This window comes from Fukomys damarensis, unplaced genomic scaffold (assembly GCF_012274545.1).
Source record: "Fukomys damarensis isolate Sample0158 unplaced genomic scaffold, DMR_v1.0_HiC HiC_scaffold_24, whole genome shotgun sequence".
NCBI lineage: Eukaryota > Metazoa > Chordata > Mammalia > Rodentia > Bathyergidae > Fukomys > Fukomys damarensis.
This window is the reverse complement of record NW_022900936.1, coordinates 10,350,097-10,367,336: the sequence shown is the minus strand read 5'-3', so window position 1 is coordinate 10,367,336 and position 17,240 is coordinate 10,350,097. Positions and strand designations below refer to the sequence as shown.

General features: G+C 37.3%; 1 protein-coding gene across 1 annotated transcript in view; it reads right to left on the bottom strand.

Annotated features, from left to right (window-relative positions):
* The window catches only part of Paxbp1 (PAX3 and PAX7 binding protein 1), a 31,795-nt gene that overhangs the window by 13,096 nt on the left and 1,459 nt on the right, over positions 1 to 17,240 (bottom strand). The window contains exons 2-9 of the mRNA XM_010608712.3: positions 17,134 to 17,240; positions 15,648 to 15,776; positions 10,924 to 11,100; positions 9,226 to 9,447; positions 8,217 to 8,320; positions 6,984 to 7,201; positions 6,288 to 6,477; positions 2,186 to 2,309 (exon numbers count right to left, since the gene is read on the bottom strand). Coding sequence (XP_010607014.1) covers positions 2,186 to 2,309; positions 6,288 to 6,477; positions 6,984 to 7,201; positions 8,217 to 8,320; positions 9,226 to 9,447; positions 10,924 to 11,100; positions 15,648 to 15,776; positions 17,134 to 17,240 — 1,271 coding nt within the window. The remainder of the gene's footprint in view (positions 1 to 2,185; positions 2,310 to 6,287; positions 6,478 to 6,983; positions 7,202 to 8,216; positions 8,321 to 9,225; positions 9,448 to 10,923; positions 11,101 to 15,647; positions 15,777 to 17,133) is intronic.

The window sequence follows — 17,240 nt, the reverse complement described above, 5'->3', positions numbered from 1 at the left end:
AACCGAGAATGGAAGCACTGTGTGGAAGTTGTCTAAAAAAGGTATCTCCATCAGATCACTGGTAGAGTGCCATTCCTTTTGTTGGGGACCCCTAGATGTCACTGTCTCGTAGTCTTTCCCTAGACCCATCCTATTTTGCCAGAAACTTCTCCTTTATTCTCTTGTCTAGGATAGGAAGGGTGAGGGAAACATCTGTCTGCTATACTTCCCTCATTTCTACATTTTACTCCCACACTAACAAAATTTCCTGGAAAATACAGGATAGTACAGGGAAGTAGGAGGACGGACACATGTAAGACGAAAGACAGCCATGTAGTTAAGGCCTGTGCCTGTTTTTTTCTCACAAGATACGTGCCACCAAAATTGGCACTAAGAGAAACAAGCACTAAGAGAAACAAAACCTCAAATTAGATCCCCAACTGAGTGTATCCTAACTATTCTAGATCTTAAAAGTTGATTACGTATGCTCCACAGTTCACTAGTTAGGGAGATAATTTGAGTACAGAAGATTCAAGCTATGGCCTCCTTCATTTCTGTAAGTATTATACCAAGTAATCTCACATAAGTACTTCTAAATCTAAACAGATAAATTTCACATTGTTCTTTGCTTCTTAAAAAAAAAACCCCAAAACTAGAAAATAGACTCCTTAGGATCCTGTGTCATTTTCCTCAAATTTGGCATTCTCTCCCTAGAACAGTATTTACTTTCCCATTCTTTCAATTTTTTTCCCATCTAATTAATATGTATCATTCAACTCTCACTTAAATTCCATGTAAGTAGTAGCTCCATACTATAAAGAATCTAGTATATATGGGAAAAGGTAATTCAATGAGATGTATAGCACACAGAAACCATTTAAAAGGAAATTATGTCCCTTCATTGTATAATGGTTACCTGTAATCTGCCCCAGAAATCTGGCTCTGTCTAGATCAAAACTAATCTGGGAAGAAGGCATTAGTCATTTAGGTCCCCAAAGTCAATCATCAACTTAAAACTTGTGTGGCAAAACAGTCAAAGCCACAGCTGAGTCAGCTCAGCTATGCAAGCCATATTACCAAATGTTCATTTGACATGAGACTTTCTCAGGAATCCAAAGTGTGTAGCAAAGCACTGCTCCAAGAATAATATTAGGGCCCTCTTCACTTGAATCACCTGCAGTGGTTGTTTAACATGAAGATTTCTGGACATGGACGACCTAGTAAGACTATCTAGGAACAGGACCAGGAAATTTGCATTTTAAATGATTATCTCAGATAACTGTGATATACACTTCCATTTAGGAATGCTGACACAGGGAACAAAAAGATGATGAAGCCATGGGAAACCCACTAGGCAAATCCCTATTTAGAGCACTAAAGAATATGGAAAGCAATGAGAAAATGGAATTAAAATATTTAAATTTTTTAAAAATTTGGTTAAAGAAACTCCGCCAAACTATTTTTAAAAGAGGTCTCCTACTAGTTTTCCATAATCCACATCATATGAAAAGAAATATAAATTCAATTTCTATGGTTTACTAGAACTTTTAAGAATTTTACGTATCAAATGACTTTTTAAAATCAAGTATGTAGGGCCAGGGATTCAGCTCAGTAGCGCTGTGCCTGCCTCGCAAATGCAAGGTCCTGAGTTCGATCCCCAGTCCCAGAAAAACAAAAACAACAACAACAAAAAAAACACAATATGTAAAGCAAACTAGAAACACTTAAAAATAAAATGGAAAAAAAATTTGCTTTGAAGCTCAAAACTCCCCTAAAGTCTGTCAATATTACATTAACATAGCTCCCTTCCCCTAAATTCTCTAGTCCCTAACTAAAAATCTTTTATTATGCTGAAACACAGCATCTGTATCAGTAACATGAACAGAATGAAGGGGGGCGGGTGTCAAGACCAAACAGTAGTTCAGATAAAATTCTGGTAATGTATTTTCTACAGTCTAAAGGGACATGAAAAAATATGCCCAAAGATTAAGATTGCGGGAATATTAGTGCATGTTTTTGAGCTCTTTTGGGAGGCCATATTTTCTTAAACACAATTCAAGTACATGCGGCTATAATTTTTACATCTGCCTAACACAAGAACATGGAAACATGTTAAAAAAAAAAGTTCTGAGCTAATTTCCAATTAGGCTGCACTAAGTAAACAAGGTTGTTTAATGAAAAATAAAAACCTTCAAGATGGACTGACTTGAATGGCTTGAAAACTCCGAAGATTCATCTTTAATATCATCTTGTCGTCTTTGGACAAGGCGGGAAGCTCGCTGTTTGTACAGCTGATGTATTGCTGATTCAAGTTCATTAATCAGTGGCACCTGTAAAAATACAACAAACTCCGTAACATCAAACTCCTCGGCTGCTTACTCATTTGAGGGTTCCACACTATTTCCGGATTTCTGAAAAAGTACCCTCTCTATGGACAAAATAATCACGAATCCCCAACAAACATAAAAAGTAATTCAGTTCTGAAATGTTTAGGCAACACCCTTTCTTCTTTAAATCCATGTAATAAAACTATAAGGTCCAGTGCCTAGTTTTTGGAGCAAAAGCTTGGTTAATAAACACTTCAATATTAACACAGCAAAAAAAGAAATGTCAAAAAAGTCTCATGCTTTATCTTTAAAGAGTATCTGAATATTTAGAAGTCTTTTATGTCCATTTTTAATTTTCCAGCAGCATGACTTGCATCACAAAATTTGCAGGTTAAAGTGAAGTAAACTACCACTGTGTAATACCAAAGAGAAAATAAAAACCAAAAACGAAAAAAAAAAAAACAAAACAAAACCATGGTTCTCAGTAGTTAAGAACAAGTTTAACTGCCCCATTTTGTACATTTAAACTTTTCTGCTACTCCTATGTTCCAAATATCTTACATAATGAATTATATTATTCTGCATGTTTATTATACATTTTCTTTGTAAATCAAATGATTAAATAGGGTAAACAAAACTTCTAGCTATCTCTAACTTGCCTAAAACCAATGCATCTCAAAATTTAGTTATTTTCTATTAATGTTTACTTTTCTGTATTTTGTAATAAAAATGATAAACTATCAGCTTACACAGTAAGTTTCTTCAAATAATTTGAAATTATGTCATTCACACAGAATACAAAAGCTCACAGAACCAGAGACCTAAATTAAAAAACAACAACAAAACCGAGAAAACGTTCTGCTTATAAATACCTTATATTATAACGAAATGCTATGAAACTTTCACAAAACACTAATGGCACTACACATACCTGAGGAAACCAGAAATTCTAGTTTCCTGATGGTTAGTGCAAATGGAAAACACATTATTTAGAGTTTGGGAACACTGGCACCAAGTGTTATAGCAGCTTCCTGAGCTGAACAGACTGCAAATGGAAAATAAAATAAAAAAAAGGGCAGGTGGAATATAAAGAAGTCTGTAATAAAAGCAAATTTATATACTTGTATGACTCCAATGCAAAACCACCAAATGTTCACAGAAAGGTCAAACTGATGAAATCATTTTGTTCTTTAATATGCCACACCATGGGCAACAATGTCCCCAAATCTGCAATGATTAGTTGTCCTTGACAGCTGAGTCCAGAGATTCTATTGTTAAAATTTAGTTATCTGACATTTTAAAAGCAATTATTGCCATATCATTATGATTGACACTTCTTAACCTCCTATCACCCACTCCCTCTCTTTCTTAACCGAGTCTAAAAACAAATGTACCTCAGACTCATTCATTTAGTCCTGGGCATTAATATTCCTCTAATTAAAAAGCTATACACCTGAGCTGGCATCTTATAGAATGTAATTATCCAATTTACAGTGAAAACTCTGATCTTGTATCTTTTTCTCTTTTAGGTATTTGAAATGTCTTTAACAAAACCTAGAGGGGGGGAACCTAAGAATTAAAGCTTTACAGCTAATTAATTCTCAGCTCTCATTTAAGATTTTTTTTTTGGTACCAAGGATCGAACTCAGGACCTTGCACTTGCAAGGTAGGCACGGTGTCACTGAGCTAAATCCCCAGTCCCCTCATTCAGATTTCTTAACAATGCTGATTTATCTCAAGAGTACACCATGACAATTTCTTTACCTTCTTAAACTCAAAACCACCATCATCATTATTTTAGGACCACATTTAAGGTTAAAAACACAAGAAAGATGATTATAGGCAAACAAAATAATGCAAATAATTTGAAATCTAAATTTTAAAAAAAATCACTCAAACTTTCATTAGGAGGAAAAAAAAGGAATGTTGTATCCTCTGTAGCTACACCCTGAAAGAATATTGGTACGCTACAGTAACTAAACTGAATATTCCAATCTATTTAGTGGTCCTTAGTTTCTTTCAACTGTTTAACCCCTAAATATTTTCAAGGAGACAATTTATGATGTTATTAACTCTTTGGCACATTTTTAATATAACTGAATGTATATAAAGATGGTTCTGCACAAAAAGGGTATATCTCCCCTTAATTAAAATGTAGTCACTATATCATATATAAGGCTTAAGATCTGCTCCAGAAACAGCTAAGCTACTCTGTATAGCGATATTAGCACAATCTGAAATAGGCTTCTTTAGGAACAAGGTAATCTAAGATGTGAGATACACTAGTAACTCAATAACTCAAGAATAGATGTTCTAATTCTTTTCCATCAAGCATGGTATGATCTAGCTAATTGTTTTATTTTTTTGGATTAATTGCATTTGCACTTAGGAATGTCTAAGTTTAAACAAGTTTTAAAACAAAAGCTAAGAAACTTCCAGAAGCATCTTTCCAGGGACAAATCTCATTCACACCAGTTTAAGCCTCAGATCCTTTCTCTAGCCAGCTGATATGTATATCCTACTTCCATTCCAATCCTGACTCAAGCTCCTGCTCAGAGGAACACAGTCCAGCTCACACTTTCTCCCCACCCCAAGCAACTGCAACTGACCTGCCAAAGGAATATCACAGCTCAGACTGCAATTGGTTCTGCAGACACTAGATGATACCAAGCAACCATGATCAAGATTATGGAGAGGACATGGGGAATGCTCTCATCCTGGACCTGACCACATGCTGAATGGGACTACTGAGACATATGTACCAGTGTTCTTTCCATAGTCTTTGCTTTTACGGTATCAAAACAATCAAAATACAAAATACTCACTGAACTATACTATACGCTTACTGGTTTTATGCAAACCTTAGCCAATAAGAGGAAATGTGCCTTCCAACCCAATGTTTAGTGACAAGATATTTAAGGACCATCATTTTAATTGTTTTAAAAGATAAGGCACTAAAGTACATTAATTGTTTTAAGCCAGTGCATCAAACTACCTGTTCATTCATTCATCTGTTCATTTATTTTGTTTTGAGACGGTCTCATTATGTAGTTCCTTCCGGCTGGCCTTGAACTCACATATATAGCCCAAGCTGGCTGTAAACTTGCTGTTATCTTCCTGCTTCAGCTTCCCAGTGCTGGGATTACAGGCATGTGCCATCACACTGAGCCTAATAGTATATTTATTTTTAAAAAGAAAAATCAACTAGGAGTTTACTTAACAAAGTACTTGTATATAGCTAATTTTAAAACATATAAACAACAAATAGTACAAAAGAAGGCCAAAAAATCCTTTCAGCTATAATACTAAAAAAATAAATTTATAGGGGGGACAGTGGCACATGCCCAGCAGTCTGGAAGAATAAAGTAGGGAGTTTCCAAGTTCCACCCCAGTGTAATGACTCAGTGAGAACCTGCCTCAAGATAACAGAAAAAGGGTTGGGAATGTAACTCAGTCACAAAACCTTGGATTTAATCCCTAGTACTGAAAAACAAACACACATCCAACTTTGAAGGAATGAGACCTTAAATTATGTCCAATAGTTTCTCAAATGAATGAAGCATAATTTATTTAGGTGAAAACTATTAATAGCAATAGTAAGCAATTACCAAGAGTTTAAAAAAAAAAAAAAGAACCATTAAAAATAAGTTTAGACTAGAGCCATAAACATGAAAATTAGATAGGTCGCTTATATTTTAATCAACTTAGCTCAGGCCAAAACCTTCTCTTAAATGGAGGCTTTTGTCAGTCTTACTTAGATATCTCTGAGGTACTCTCTTTTTTCTTGTGTGTAACAAAGACACTACACTGACCCCAGGAGATAACACCACTAATGAAAAGAAAAAAATGAAACAAGACTTTTTATCACTTCTAAGGTTGAATTCAGCAGATATTCTGAGATTCATAGAATGTTCTACACAAGGTGTCTAGACCTCCCTAGTTTTGCCTTATTCAAAGAGATTAATATTTTTGCATTCTTACCTTTTCACTGAAACACTCAAGCAAGTCTTGGACATACCCTCGCATTTCTTGCAAAAATTTATACCGTTCACCAATACCCCCAGAAGACCCTTCTAATCTTTCAATAGCCCTGGTAGAATCCACTCGGCTTTGCAGATGTTTCTCGTGCTGCTGTCGATTTGTTCTGTGCAAGTCTTTCACGGAGTCCAACCTTAAGAACACAAAAGGATAAATATAACATATTTACATCCAAAAGTCTATGCTGCCAGGACTCTTGCAATATTATTACAATGCATTTAGTTCCACTACTAGGACATGAAAACACTTGGAATGGAATCTTTTCATCTGTACTGCTTTTTCTCAACAAAAGTAGCAGTTTACAGACTTCTTAAAAAATTACTTGGTTGGCTAATCAAAATTTTGCTGCTTTGTTTTCCCCCCCAAATCTTGACTACACTTTTTCAGAGTCCAAAGAAGTGCAAACTCAGAACTGTCTTCAACAAGATCATGGAGGGGCATTTTTATAACTTTTCGAGGCTTCCACAGAAGTAATCCAAGAAGGTAGCAGAACAAAGTGTGAAGTCATCTTCTGTTTAGCTTTGAAGATGGGCCAGCGAATCTTCTTTGCCGATACTGTGCATGTGCTACCCCAGACTACATGTCGCCTGAGGGAACAGAAAGCTAGAGGACAGTCTTTAAGAAGTTGATCTGCCCTACCTGTCTTTAAGCTGTTTCTTTACCAAATCAATAGTAACGGGAGTCATCTCATTACTGGGAGTTTTGAAAGGGACTGTATTATCTGTTTTTTGAGACTTGGCATCTGATGATCCATAGGCCGTGTAACTATACGGAATGCCATAGGATGAACTGTAAGGCATTGTCTGGTAAGTGTTCTGGTAATACATATTTACTTCAGCAGGCTGGCTTGCTTGAACCTAGAAAAGAAATGGAATAGTATATGAAAACTAATACTTATGCTTTTGAAACTTAGATGCCTTTATGGTTAAAAAAGAAAAAGCAAAACATCCCCAATTTCTAATAGTAATTAAACAATTGCATACTTCAAAGAAATAGGATTAGATGAATATATTATGTTTGATGGAATCAATGAATTTATTTTCAGAAAGACATGATCAGAAAAGTTGAGTCTGAGGGAACATTAAAAATAATTCAGGGCCACCATTTTATCAGTGGAAGAGGCTAACTGACTTGTTCAAGGTCAGAGGATAAATGAGAGATTACAATCTGAGATTTCTAGCATCTAGACCAAGTCCTTTCCTACTCTGTTTTCTTAACACCACCCAAATGTATGTACATTCTGCCTCAAAACATTAACAAAAAGTTTCCACTTGGGGCTGAGGATATAGCTCAGTAGCACAAAACCTACCTGGCAAAGACAAGATCCTGAGTTCAATCCCTGCTACCAAAAAAAAAAAAAAATCCCACTTAAACAACTTTACCCACTATACTATTTAATTTCATAAAGCAAAGGTTTTAAGTATCTCAGGAAATATTTTTCATAGATCTCAGTAAGTTTTTGTATTTCTGAGAAATTCACCTTCTTCAAAGTAATTTTTAAAGTCAGGAAAAATAAAGCATGCAAGAAAGAAATGTTTTATCTAAAGCAGTGATTCTCAAATTTTTGTATAAATCAGAATTCCTGACTTGAATTCACTTGTCTAATAGTTTTCAGGTGGCACTGATGCTGCTGAAGGAACACTCTGAGAAATGCTAATCTAACAAAATGGAAATCCTTACATTATTCTGACTATAAAGAGCAAAAGGTAACAATACAGTTGCCTTTAAAAGCGTATTGGATACATAACCTGATGTGATTTTCTCGATTATGTTACTTGAACAAAATGACAAAGTAGACTATGTTTACACTAGCAAAACAGACAAAAGGCCTTTTAATGCATTTTTTAATTTCTGAAGTTTCATTCTTCTTACCTGAGGGATATTAATTCCTTTTCTTATCTGCTCCTGTTCCCATCGGCTGAGCTCTTCATCTTGTTCTCCAGTTACCAGAGCATCGTCATCACTCCCCTCAATACCTGCAACCATGAGCACAAAGGACACTAAGCTAACACCCAAATCCACGAGGGAAGAGATGACGTCCTATTTCACAAGAAAAGGGCACAGTTATTTTTATAACTCAATCTTACTAAAATTTCTACCATAATTTCCTCTCATTTGATACTCCTGTCTGTTTTAATCAGAGCACTCCCTGACACTAAAGGCAGTATTCAGTGCACTGGTTAAAATCTTAAAATAATTTTCTTACTATCTGCAACTTGGTGTCAATTTAACAAAGGGAAAAACTAAAACCCCACTGTCTCTTAGGAATGTTGAGAGAATTATAAAAATTTATGCACATAAAGTATAGAGCACAACTGTCACACAAGAAGTGCTGTGCTTTATATCTAGACCTCCCCCAAGAGCCTCACGGGCTTCTGAGCAAGGCTTTTGGAAGGTAACTGGACAGTGCTGGGGATATAGCTGATCTGCTGCCCGGGAGGCAGGGTCTAATTGGAAGAGGTGAGTCACACCTGGAAAGGTGTGTCTCCCTCTCAGGCTTGTCCCTTGGCCTTCTACTTCCTGGCCTCCACAAAGAGAGCAGCTTTCCTTTATCAGTACCTTTCAGCATGACCTCCTGCCTTGCAGTTGCCCAACTATGGACTAAAAACGCAAGCCAAAATAAACTTCTCCTGCTTTAAGTTGTGGGTGTTAGGTACTGTGTTCCCAGCTCCAAGAAAGTAACTAAAACAAGAAGTGTGCAATAAATGTTAGTTATTATTACCATGTTACAGTTTTCAAAATAACCCCATAAGACACTTCTACCCAAGCACAGACTTCTAGCAAAGTTAAATAAGTGTGAATATTTTGTATCTGATCATAATGTAAAATCATGTTTAATAGTAATGCAATGGCTTTATCATCCAACTAAAACCCAAGTTACCTATTTCCTCAGCAATTTTTTGTCTTTGTGACTTTTCTTTCACAGAAAAAACTATACGGCGTTTCTCATCATCATCTTCATCATCGCTGGCATCATTCTCATCTTCTCTAACAAGGCGGCCTTTACCAGGCTCATTATCGTGTGGAGTGAAATCTCCCAATTCCCGAGCCATTTGACGCTTTTTTCTTGCAGCATGTATAAAAGCTGCATCTGGAATTTCCCCTGGAAATAAATGGTAAGAATTATAAAATACAACAGCAGTAGGGGCACAGGAAGAGTAAAATAACTCGACAGCCCTAATAGACTAACTCTAATTATAGGGGCTACCTCCCTACCCACATACTTCCCACCAAAGTAGTTTTGTCTGTCTGTATTTTTGTTCATTTTAAGAAACAAAAGTGGGCTGGGGATTTAGCTCAGTGGTTCTGCATGCCACACAAGGACCCAAGTTCGATCCCTGCTACAAAAAAAAAAAAAAAAAAGTGATGAAACCATATTACTAACTGGAAAATTGATAAGCATAATTTTCAGTGGCTTGCAACATACCGTGACATAATCAACTACACACATTGACCTTTTTACTGTAAGAATTTATGCCTTGCTACTAGTCTAATAGTTATTTTCTCACCTAAATAAATATACTATAATTTACTAAGCCTTTCCACATCCTGGTTGACATTTTTCTGAATTTTGCTCTTTGCAAAAAATGTTGCAATAAATAATCATTTTCTTGGAATAAATTTTTAGATGTGGAATTACAGGGCCAAGGGTAAGAACACTTTGCAATTTTTCCATATTGCAAATAGCTTCCCATAAAGACTATAGCAATTACAGTGCCACTATGGAAATACAAGTAACATTTATGACAACTTCCCTAGATCAGAGTATTTTTAAAATTTTTGTAAATATAGTGGGCCATGGCACCACATGCCTATAATCCCAGCACTCAGGAGGCTGAGGCAGGAGTATCACCATGAGTTCAAGGCCAGCCTGGGCTACACAGTGAATTTAAAGCTAGCCAGAACTACACAGTAAGACTATTTCAGAACAGAACAAAAAGTTTATAAGTATTAATGAGTTAAATGTCACAATTTAAACTTGCCTACAATGCACTTATTGTGAAAAGGTGATTAGCCACATTTAGATTTTAAGATCTGCAAACTATTTCCTATAGAAAACTAAGAAGTATGGAACATAAAACAGCAATTAGTTCTGCTTCTTGTAACATTCTGAAAAGAATTAAAAGTATTAATCTAAAATACATTACTTTTTTTTTCTTTTTATTGAGTTTATTGGTACAATCTAGGTATACAATACAGTTACATTCTTTTTTTCTTTTTTTTTTTTTAATACATTACTTTTTTTTTCTTTTTATTGAGTTTATTGGTACAATCTAGGTATACAATACAGTTACATTCTTTTTTTCTTTTTTTTTTTTTAATACATTACTTTTTAAAAAGCTCTTAGGACTATTTATCCCTTCACTTACAGACTATTTATTTAATAACGATATTGCTGCCTGTGAATAAACCTGAGAAGAGTGGAAAACTTCTAGTTCTCTCACTTTAACCTTAGCTTCAAAAAGATGTAATAAGAAGAATCATCACCTGGCCAATTTCTTCCTCAATAACCATCTTTAGAGATGACCATTCTGGAGAATTTAGTTTAGTTCTAGCACTGCCTACTATAGGCACATACCTGGACGGAGAACATTTAAAGACGATAAAGTGTTTGAGAAGGTGCCTCCAGCCTTCGGCTTTTCTTCCTCCTTCTCACTTTCCATGTCCATCTCATCTTCACCGTGCTCACTGATGATAACTCCGTCTTCTGGATTTGTGTCCTTAACATGCCCTGTTTTGTCCAGAGATTGTTCATCTAATGTTTGAAGATATATCAAAATACATTTATGATAAAATTCATAAACTAAGGAAGCATTTTTTATTCAGTTATGGATTTAATCCACTAAAGCTTGAATTATTTCAATTATTTATTAAGAAACTTAAAACTCATGATTCATGAGTAATAACACAAAAGATGTAATCTGGTAAAAACAGAGGACATAGGAAGGCATTTGAAATTTTAATTTTATAAAAACTTTAAACAGTTCATCAAAATTAACTATTCTCCGCTAAACTCTCCTAGCCAATTCCTATTTCTTTTAAGCACTATTTCATTTTCCAAGTCAGTATCTCACTAGACTCTACACTCATTCAAGACAGCTTTCTCTTAGAACATGAATGTTTTTCCAGTCCACATCAGTCAGTCTGTAACTTGTCAGTCATCAGGAAGGTGAATGTCCAACAGTCACATTCACACAGTGCAAACCTGAGCGACCCATGTGACCGAAGCAGAGAACTTGGTTCTCTTTCTGGGAATCTGGAATGCGGACATAGAGAAGACAGTGACTACCCAGCACTAAGAATGACCACATATAAACCAGGAGGGAAGCTGTGCAGTCTGGGGAGAGAGGAGGGCTCTCTCAGTTTCAGCCCAATCCTGAGGCCTGCTTCAAAACTGGCAAGCTGCAGATGGAGTCCAGCAGATACCATTACATCTTTGTAACAAACTGCCACTGCTCTGTATTACTACTTAAAACCAACTAACCCTACTACACCTTTTGTCCCAGACAAAAGTCAAGAGTCAGTATGTTTTTACTAGAGGCGCTGAACCTGCTAATGCTCACAACAGACACAATGAATATAATGAAGGAATAAAGCAAAAGTTTATTCTAAATCAGAAAGATCTTCTGTTACCCTAGATCAGTGGCAGCACACAGCTGGCTGCCTCTTATCACTGAAAGCTCTAAAAGGTTTGCGTCACTACCCTAGATGTTCTCCTGAAGCTGCTTCACAAGTTCTCGCTTCTCAAACCATACTGTATTCTCCTAGGGTAATAGTACCAAAGATAATGTCCCTCTTCCCCTTTTAACTTTACCAAGAATAATAACATCATTATGTTTTAGGTTCTTTAGTATTTTTTATTTTTATGACTTTGTCATTAGCCACAGACCAACCCCCCCAAGTGTTTTTTGTTTTTTTTTGGTACCAGGGATTGAACTCAGGTCCTTGTGCTTGCAAGGCAGGTGACAGAACCCCTGAGCTAAATCCCCAGGCACCCCCACCACCGTGTATTCTGAAGCTGAGACTTTAAAACAGACTTTGTCAAGTGTAGATTAGATGGAGTCAGAAAGTACCTATTTCTGCTTTGAACTGATGGTCTAAAAACGAAGTGTAAAAGTTCTAGATCAGATATGCTCAGGTAATGAAAGACGTCTGTAGATTTTAAAATGTTCAGTATAAGTTCAATACACAAGGGCAAAGCATGACAGCTGGATGGCTTTGTTAGTGGTCATGGTCACCCTTCCAGAAATCACTGTAAAGATGTTAAGTAACCTTGGGCAACCTTGAGCCTCACATGTGCTTTCAGTTTCATTTACAACTACTTTAGGAAACATGCTCTTAAAATTAACTGTTTCACCTTAAACTTGGTCAGGGCTCGCTCTCTCTTCTGTCTGAATAAAAACAGAGGCTTCTCTTTATCAAAGAGCTTCTACGTGTCAGGGAATGGGAAGCACACCTATAATCCCAGCACTCTGGGAAACTGAAGCCAGGGAATCTCAAGTCTTAGCACAACTTGGGCAACTTATCAAGACCCTGTCAAAAAATTTTACAGAAGGGCTGGGGACTGAGCAAGTAGCTCAGTGGTAAAACACCTGTCTAGCATGCACAAGGCCCTTGGTTCAATTTCCTGTCATACACATACACACAAACTACTTAATCTCACTGGTCCCTCTAGCTATTGCTCTCTACTGTCTTTTACTTCCTTGCCAACTTTTTTGCCTCAATCCTAACAAATGGCCTTTTTTCTCCATTTTAAACTGAACAGCTAACCCATCTGCATAGTCATGGGTAATGCAGATAGCATGGTTGAGTAATTTAGCAAAAGGCATTCCTCCTTGTGGGCTCAAAATATGGCTACAGACTACTCCTGTCAGCTGCCTTTCTCCAGAGGAAAACTCTAGCAACCCTGCCAACCCTTTTGTCACTTCTCAATTTTCTGATCTTTCTTGTACTACTTTATTTAATGGACTGTCATCTTCTTCACATCTCTCTCTTTTTTCTTCTTTGGCCTTTCTGATCCTTTTATCTTTTTGGTACATCTTCCCCATAATATGCAGGCTCGTTACAGGGCAACAGTCTTTAGTCTGCAGTAATTTTCTCTTTATGCTTCTCCCTCATCAATTTCATTCACTTTTTTTGGAATTGGAGATTGAACTCTGGACCTTGCACTTGCAAGACGGGCGGCGGCACCACTGAGGTAAATCCCCGGCCCTCATTCACTTTTAACTATAGCTTCAATAAGGAGCATACCTAAACTGACATCTCTAAATGTTCACTAGCCATTTCCATTCAAATTCAAGTTAGTGTAACTCATTCTTAGGGACTATCATAAAAATGGCTTTTGAGTCAATATCATTCTTGTTTTGAAGTTAATTCATCTTTATAAATCCAAGGACAGAAAGTTAAAAAGACTTCTGAATTGTGTGGATTAACAAAAGAAATTGCAGGAACATCATTACAATAATGACAATCTATAATATAAGATGCTCCATCTTTTGGGGGCACTGAGTTATCTGATAAGTAAAACATCAGAATTATGTGTGGGTGGAAGGCAGAAGAGGTCCTAGAAGATGCTCTCATAAACTCCATGCTCACTTCAACTTCTAAAGCCAACAGCAACTCAGCCACAGGCCCATACACCCAATTCCCACTTGCCATGACCTTTCTTGTCCTATTTCATTGTTCCCAGTTGGTTCTCAAGAATGCTGGGAAAAATGAGGCACATGCAGTCTCTTAAACTACAAAATAATCAGCTTCCCTAAAAATACTCCTATTCCCATTAGCCTTACCTACTTCAATGAAGAACACATAATTATTCTTACCTTGGTACAAAAGCTCAACTTTGTTTCATTTAAATTTAACAGCAAATGCATCAAGTTTATGTTGGAATGTTTCTCAAGTAATTTTTGCTTTTTCATTTTTCCTCCCACACTCACAGCAAGTGTTTAATTCATCCACAATTTTGCAGAGGCAAGAAAAGCCCCAGTCTTACTCAGACCTTCTTAAACCCCCTATTATCAGATTGAAGCTGGCTGGCCTTTGCCCTTAAATTGCTTTAGGCTTCCAAAATCTCCCCATGCCAATCCATGCTGCAGGTTAAGGTTTCAAAAGACATTTATCATGTCATCATCTCGGCAAGGCACTGAACATAGCAAACTAAACCCCCTACTGCATACTAACATCCTTCACAATCTGTCAACAATGTAAACCTTTGACCAGCTCCTTCACAAATCATCCATCTACTTTGGGTTGTCAAGTGTACTTGCTCTTTCCAAGAACAGCTCTGTCATTTTAATCCTTGACGATACTCCATCATACCTTCCCTCTTCTATTTTCTGGAGTTTTAATTATCAAAGATACAGCTTCCGGGTCCTGCTTTTCCGTGAGACAGTCCTCCCCCACTTCTGAGGAAAGCAGTTATCCTTTCAACCATGCATTGGACATTTTGCTGAACACTGGGTCCTGTCACACATTTGTTATGTTTCCCCCACCCTAGATAGCAAATTGGAATGTAACAGCATTTAAGTCTGTAGGTGAGAACCTAGAAAATAGTAATTCTACCTGCAATTCTATAAAAATAAAGGTCTTTAATACATTTGCATGAGAGTAACTTAGACTACAGAATATTATAATGAATTTACTTTCCGACAAAATAACTGCTTAGAAATATTTAACTTAAGAGCTGAGAGTGTCATTCAGTGACAAGCATAGGGCCAGCAGGTGCAAGATCCTGGCTTCCATTCCAGAACCCACCTCACAGACCAAAAAAAAAAAAAAAAAAAAAAAAAAAAAAAAAATCCCTCAAACTTGGGTTTTGAGAACAATGAGAAATATCTAGAACTCTTCCTCATCCATGTATGAGATAATACTGACTGAAGGTATTATGAACATTTACCTTATAGCACTTTTAAAGATGGAAATATCACCAAAGAAATTAAAAAGTTGTCTCTATAAAATATCAAACAGGAATCTGGACAACTCTCCTCCAAACAGGAATAAATGTACTATGTCCTCTCACGTGAAATGAGGCACTTCCTTTCACTGCACTCCACCAGCGTGAAAATTAGAAGTATGTACTCACTGCAACAGAAACATTCCAGTAGCAACAATCTATCCTGTTTAAAAATACACTGTATATATTTACAAAGCAATTGAGTGAGGCTTAAGCAACAGAACTGTGTTGGTACTCAATGTGGATCCTTACTAATGACAAGGTCAACAGAATGAATTCACCATTTATACTGTAAATCACTGTGAGAAAGAGCTGTCATTTCGAAAGAATCCTACTGGATTAGTACTTACTGTCGGCTGATGAGTTGAGTTCATTCTTAATCTTTGATTTTTCAAGATCTTCTTTATATTCTTTCTTGAGCAATTTTACTATCTTTTTGCTATAACTTGATTTCTTCACTTTGAAAACTTCTTCATTTTCTTAAAAAAAATTAAATGACGTCTGTAGCAACCATTTTCAGAAAGTATTTTACCTTTTTTCACATAATCTTATGTGCTATTCAAACTCCTCCAAATATATATTCATATACCAACATCACTACATAATTTGAAGTTATCTCAACTTATCGTAGACTCAAAAACCGAGGTCCACTTCAAAAATTAATCTATAGTGAAATTTTGAAATTTTCAAGGCATAACGCATGTAACTTCATAAAATTTTCCTACCGTTTTCCTTTAATCGTCTACTTTAGGAGGGAAAAATCAAAGTTATTAAACAATCTGAAATATTTCCTAAGTCAAAAGGTGCTGTCAAGTCTGAGAGCTGAACATTCATCACAAGCTGACATATTTACAGGAAATCATTTGGCAAAAATAAGGTTCAATGATATATCCATTCTCTCTGACTTGGATTTTTCAGGCCAAAGACAAAATGCTTTACCACACAGCCTGAGTAATCATCAAAGACAAAAACTGGCTTGTACACCTCTCAAAATAAAAAATAACTACAAAAACCAAAGGGAAACTGTTTATCTTAGAGGAAGGAAAGCGTATTGAATTAGACGCAAGAATTCCAAATTTTATTTCTCCTAACATGAAATTCAGTTAAGCACACTCAACTGTTCAACAAGTAAACAGATTTATGGCTCATTTGCGATCAGAAATCTAAATCCACTACTGCCAGATCTCTCGCACGCAATTGGAGAAAATGCCTTGCTTTATTACCACACGGCCTTTCACTACCAATATCCAATGCGAAAAGCGGACTTACGCTACTCCTAAATGATGTCTGTGGGGAAATGGAGGCTTAAGGATTGTAAAGGACTGGCCCAAGGTCAGCCTGAACCAGAGCTGCAACTCTGGATTTCTATCACCAGACCTAGTTTCCCTCTCCACAAAGCCGGCCTCCTCGGTAAGGGGACAGAGCGGCCAACGAGGCGCGGTCCCCGAGGCCTGCAGAGGGCCCAGGGAGCGTGCCGAGAGCAGTCCATAGAGGGGCTCAAATCAGGTCCTCCCAGTGGGAAAAACACACCCAGAAGAAAAAGGCAGGGGAGGGGGCGATAGATTGCAGCTTTAAAACATAAATTCAAAAGGACCGATCGGAGCTTCTGCCCTTGGGAAGAGGAAGCGCACGGGAGGATGGGGGGAAGAGGCGGTGGTTGTTCAGAGAACACTGGCGGCAACGCGGGAACGTGTCCCGGGCCCGAGCAGAAGGCCGGAGGCGGGGAAAGACTCGCAGGCGGCCGGGTAGGGAGCGGTTCGGTTCCCGGGTGCCGGGCGCGGTGAGAGGGTGTCCGGGACTGCGTGCGCCGGGTGGGTTCCGAGAGACGGTGGTTACCTTCCTCCTCGTCCTGGAAGCTCAGCAGGCTGGCCCTGGGAACCTCTTTGTTCTCGCGAGGCCTCTTTCGCGGCTTCAGCCCGTTGCCGGGTTCCGCGCCGCCGGGA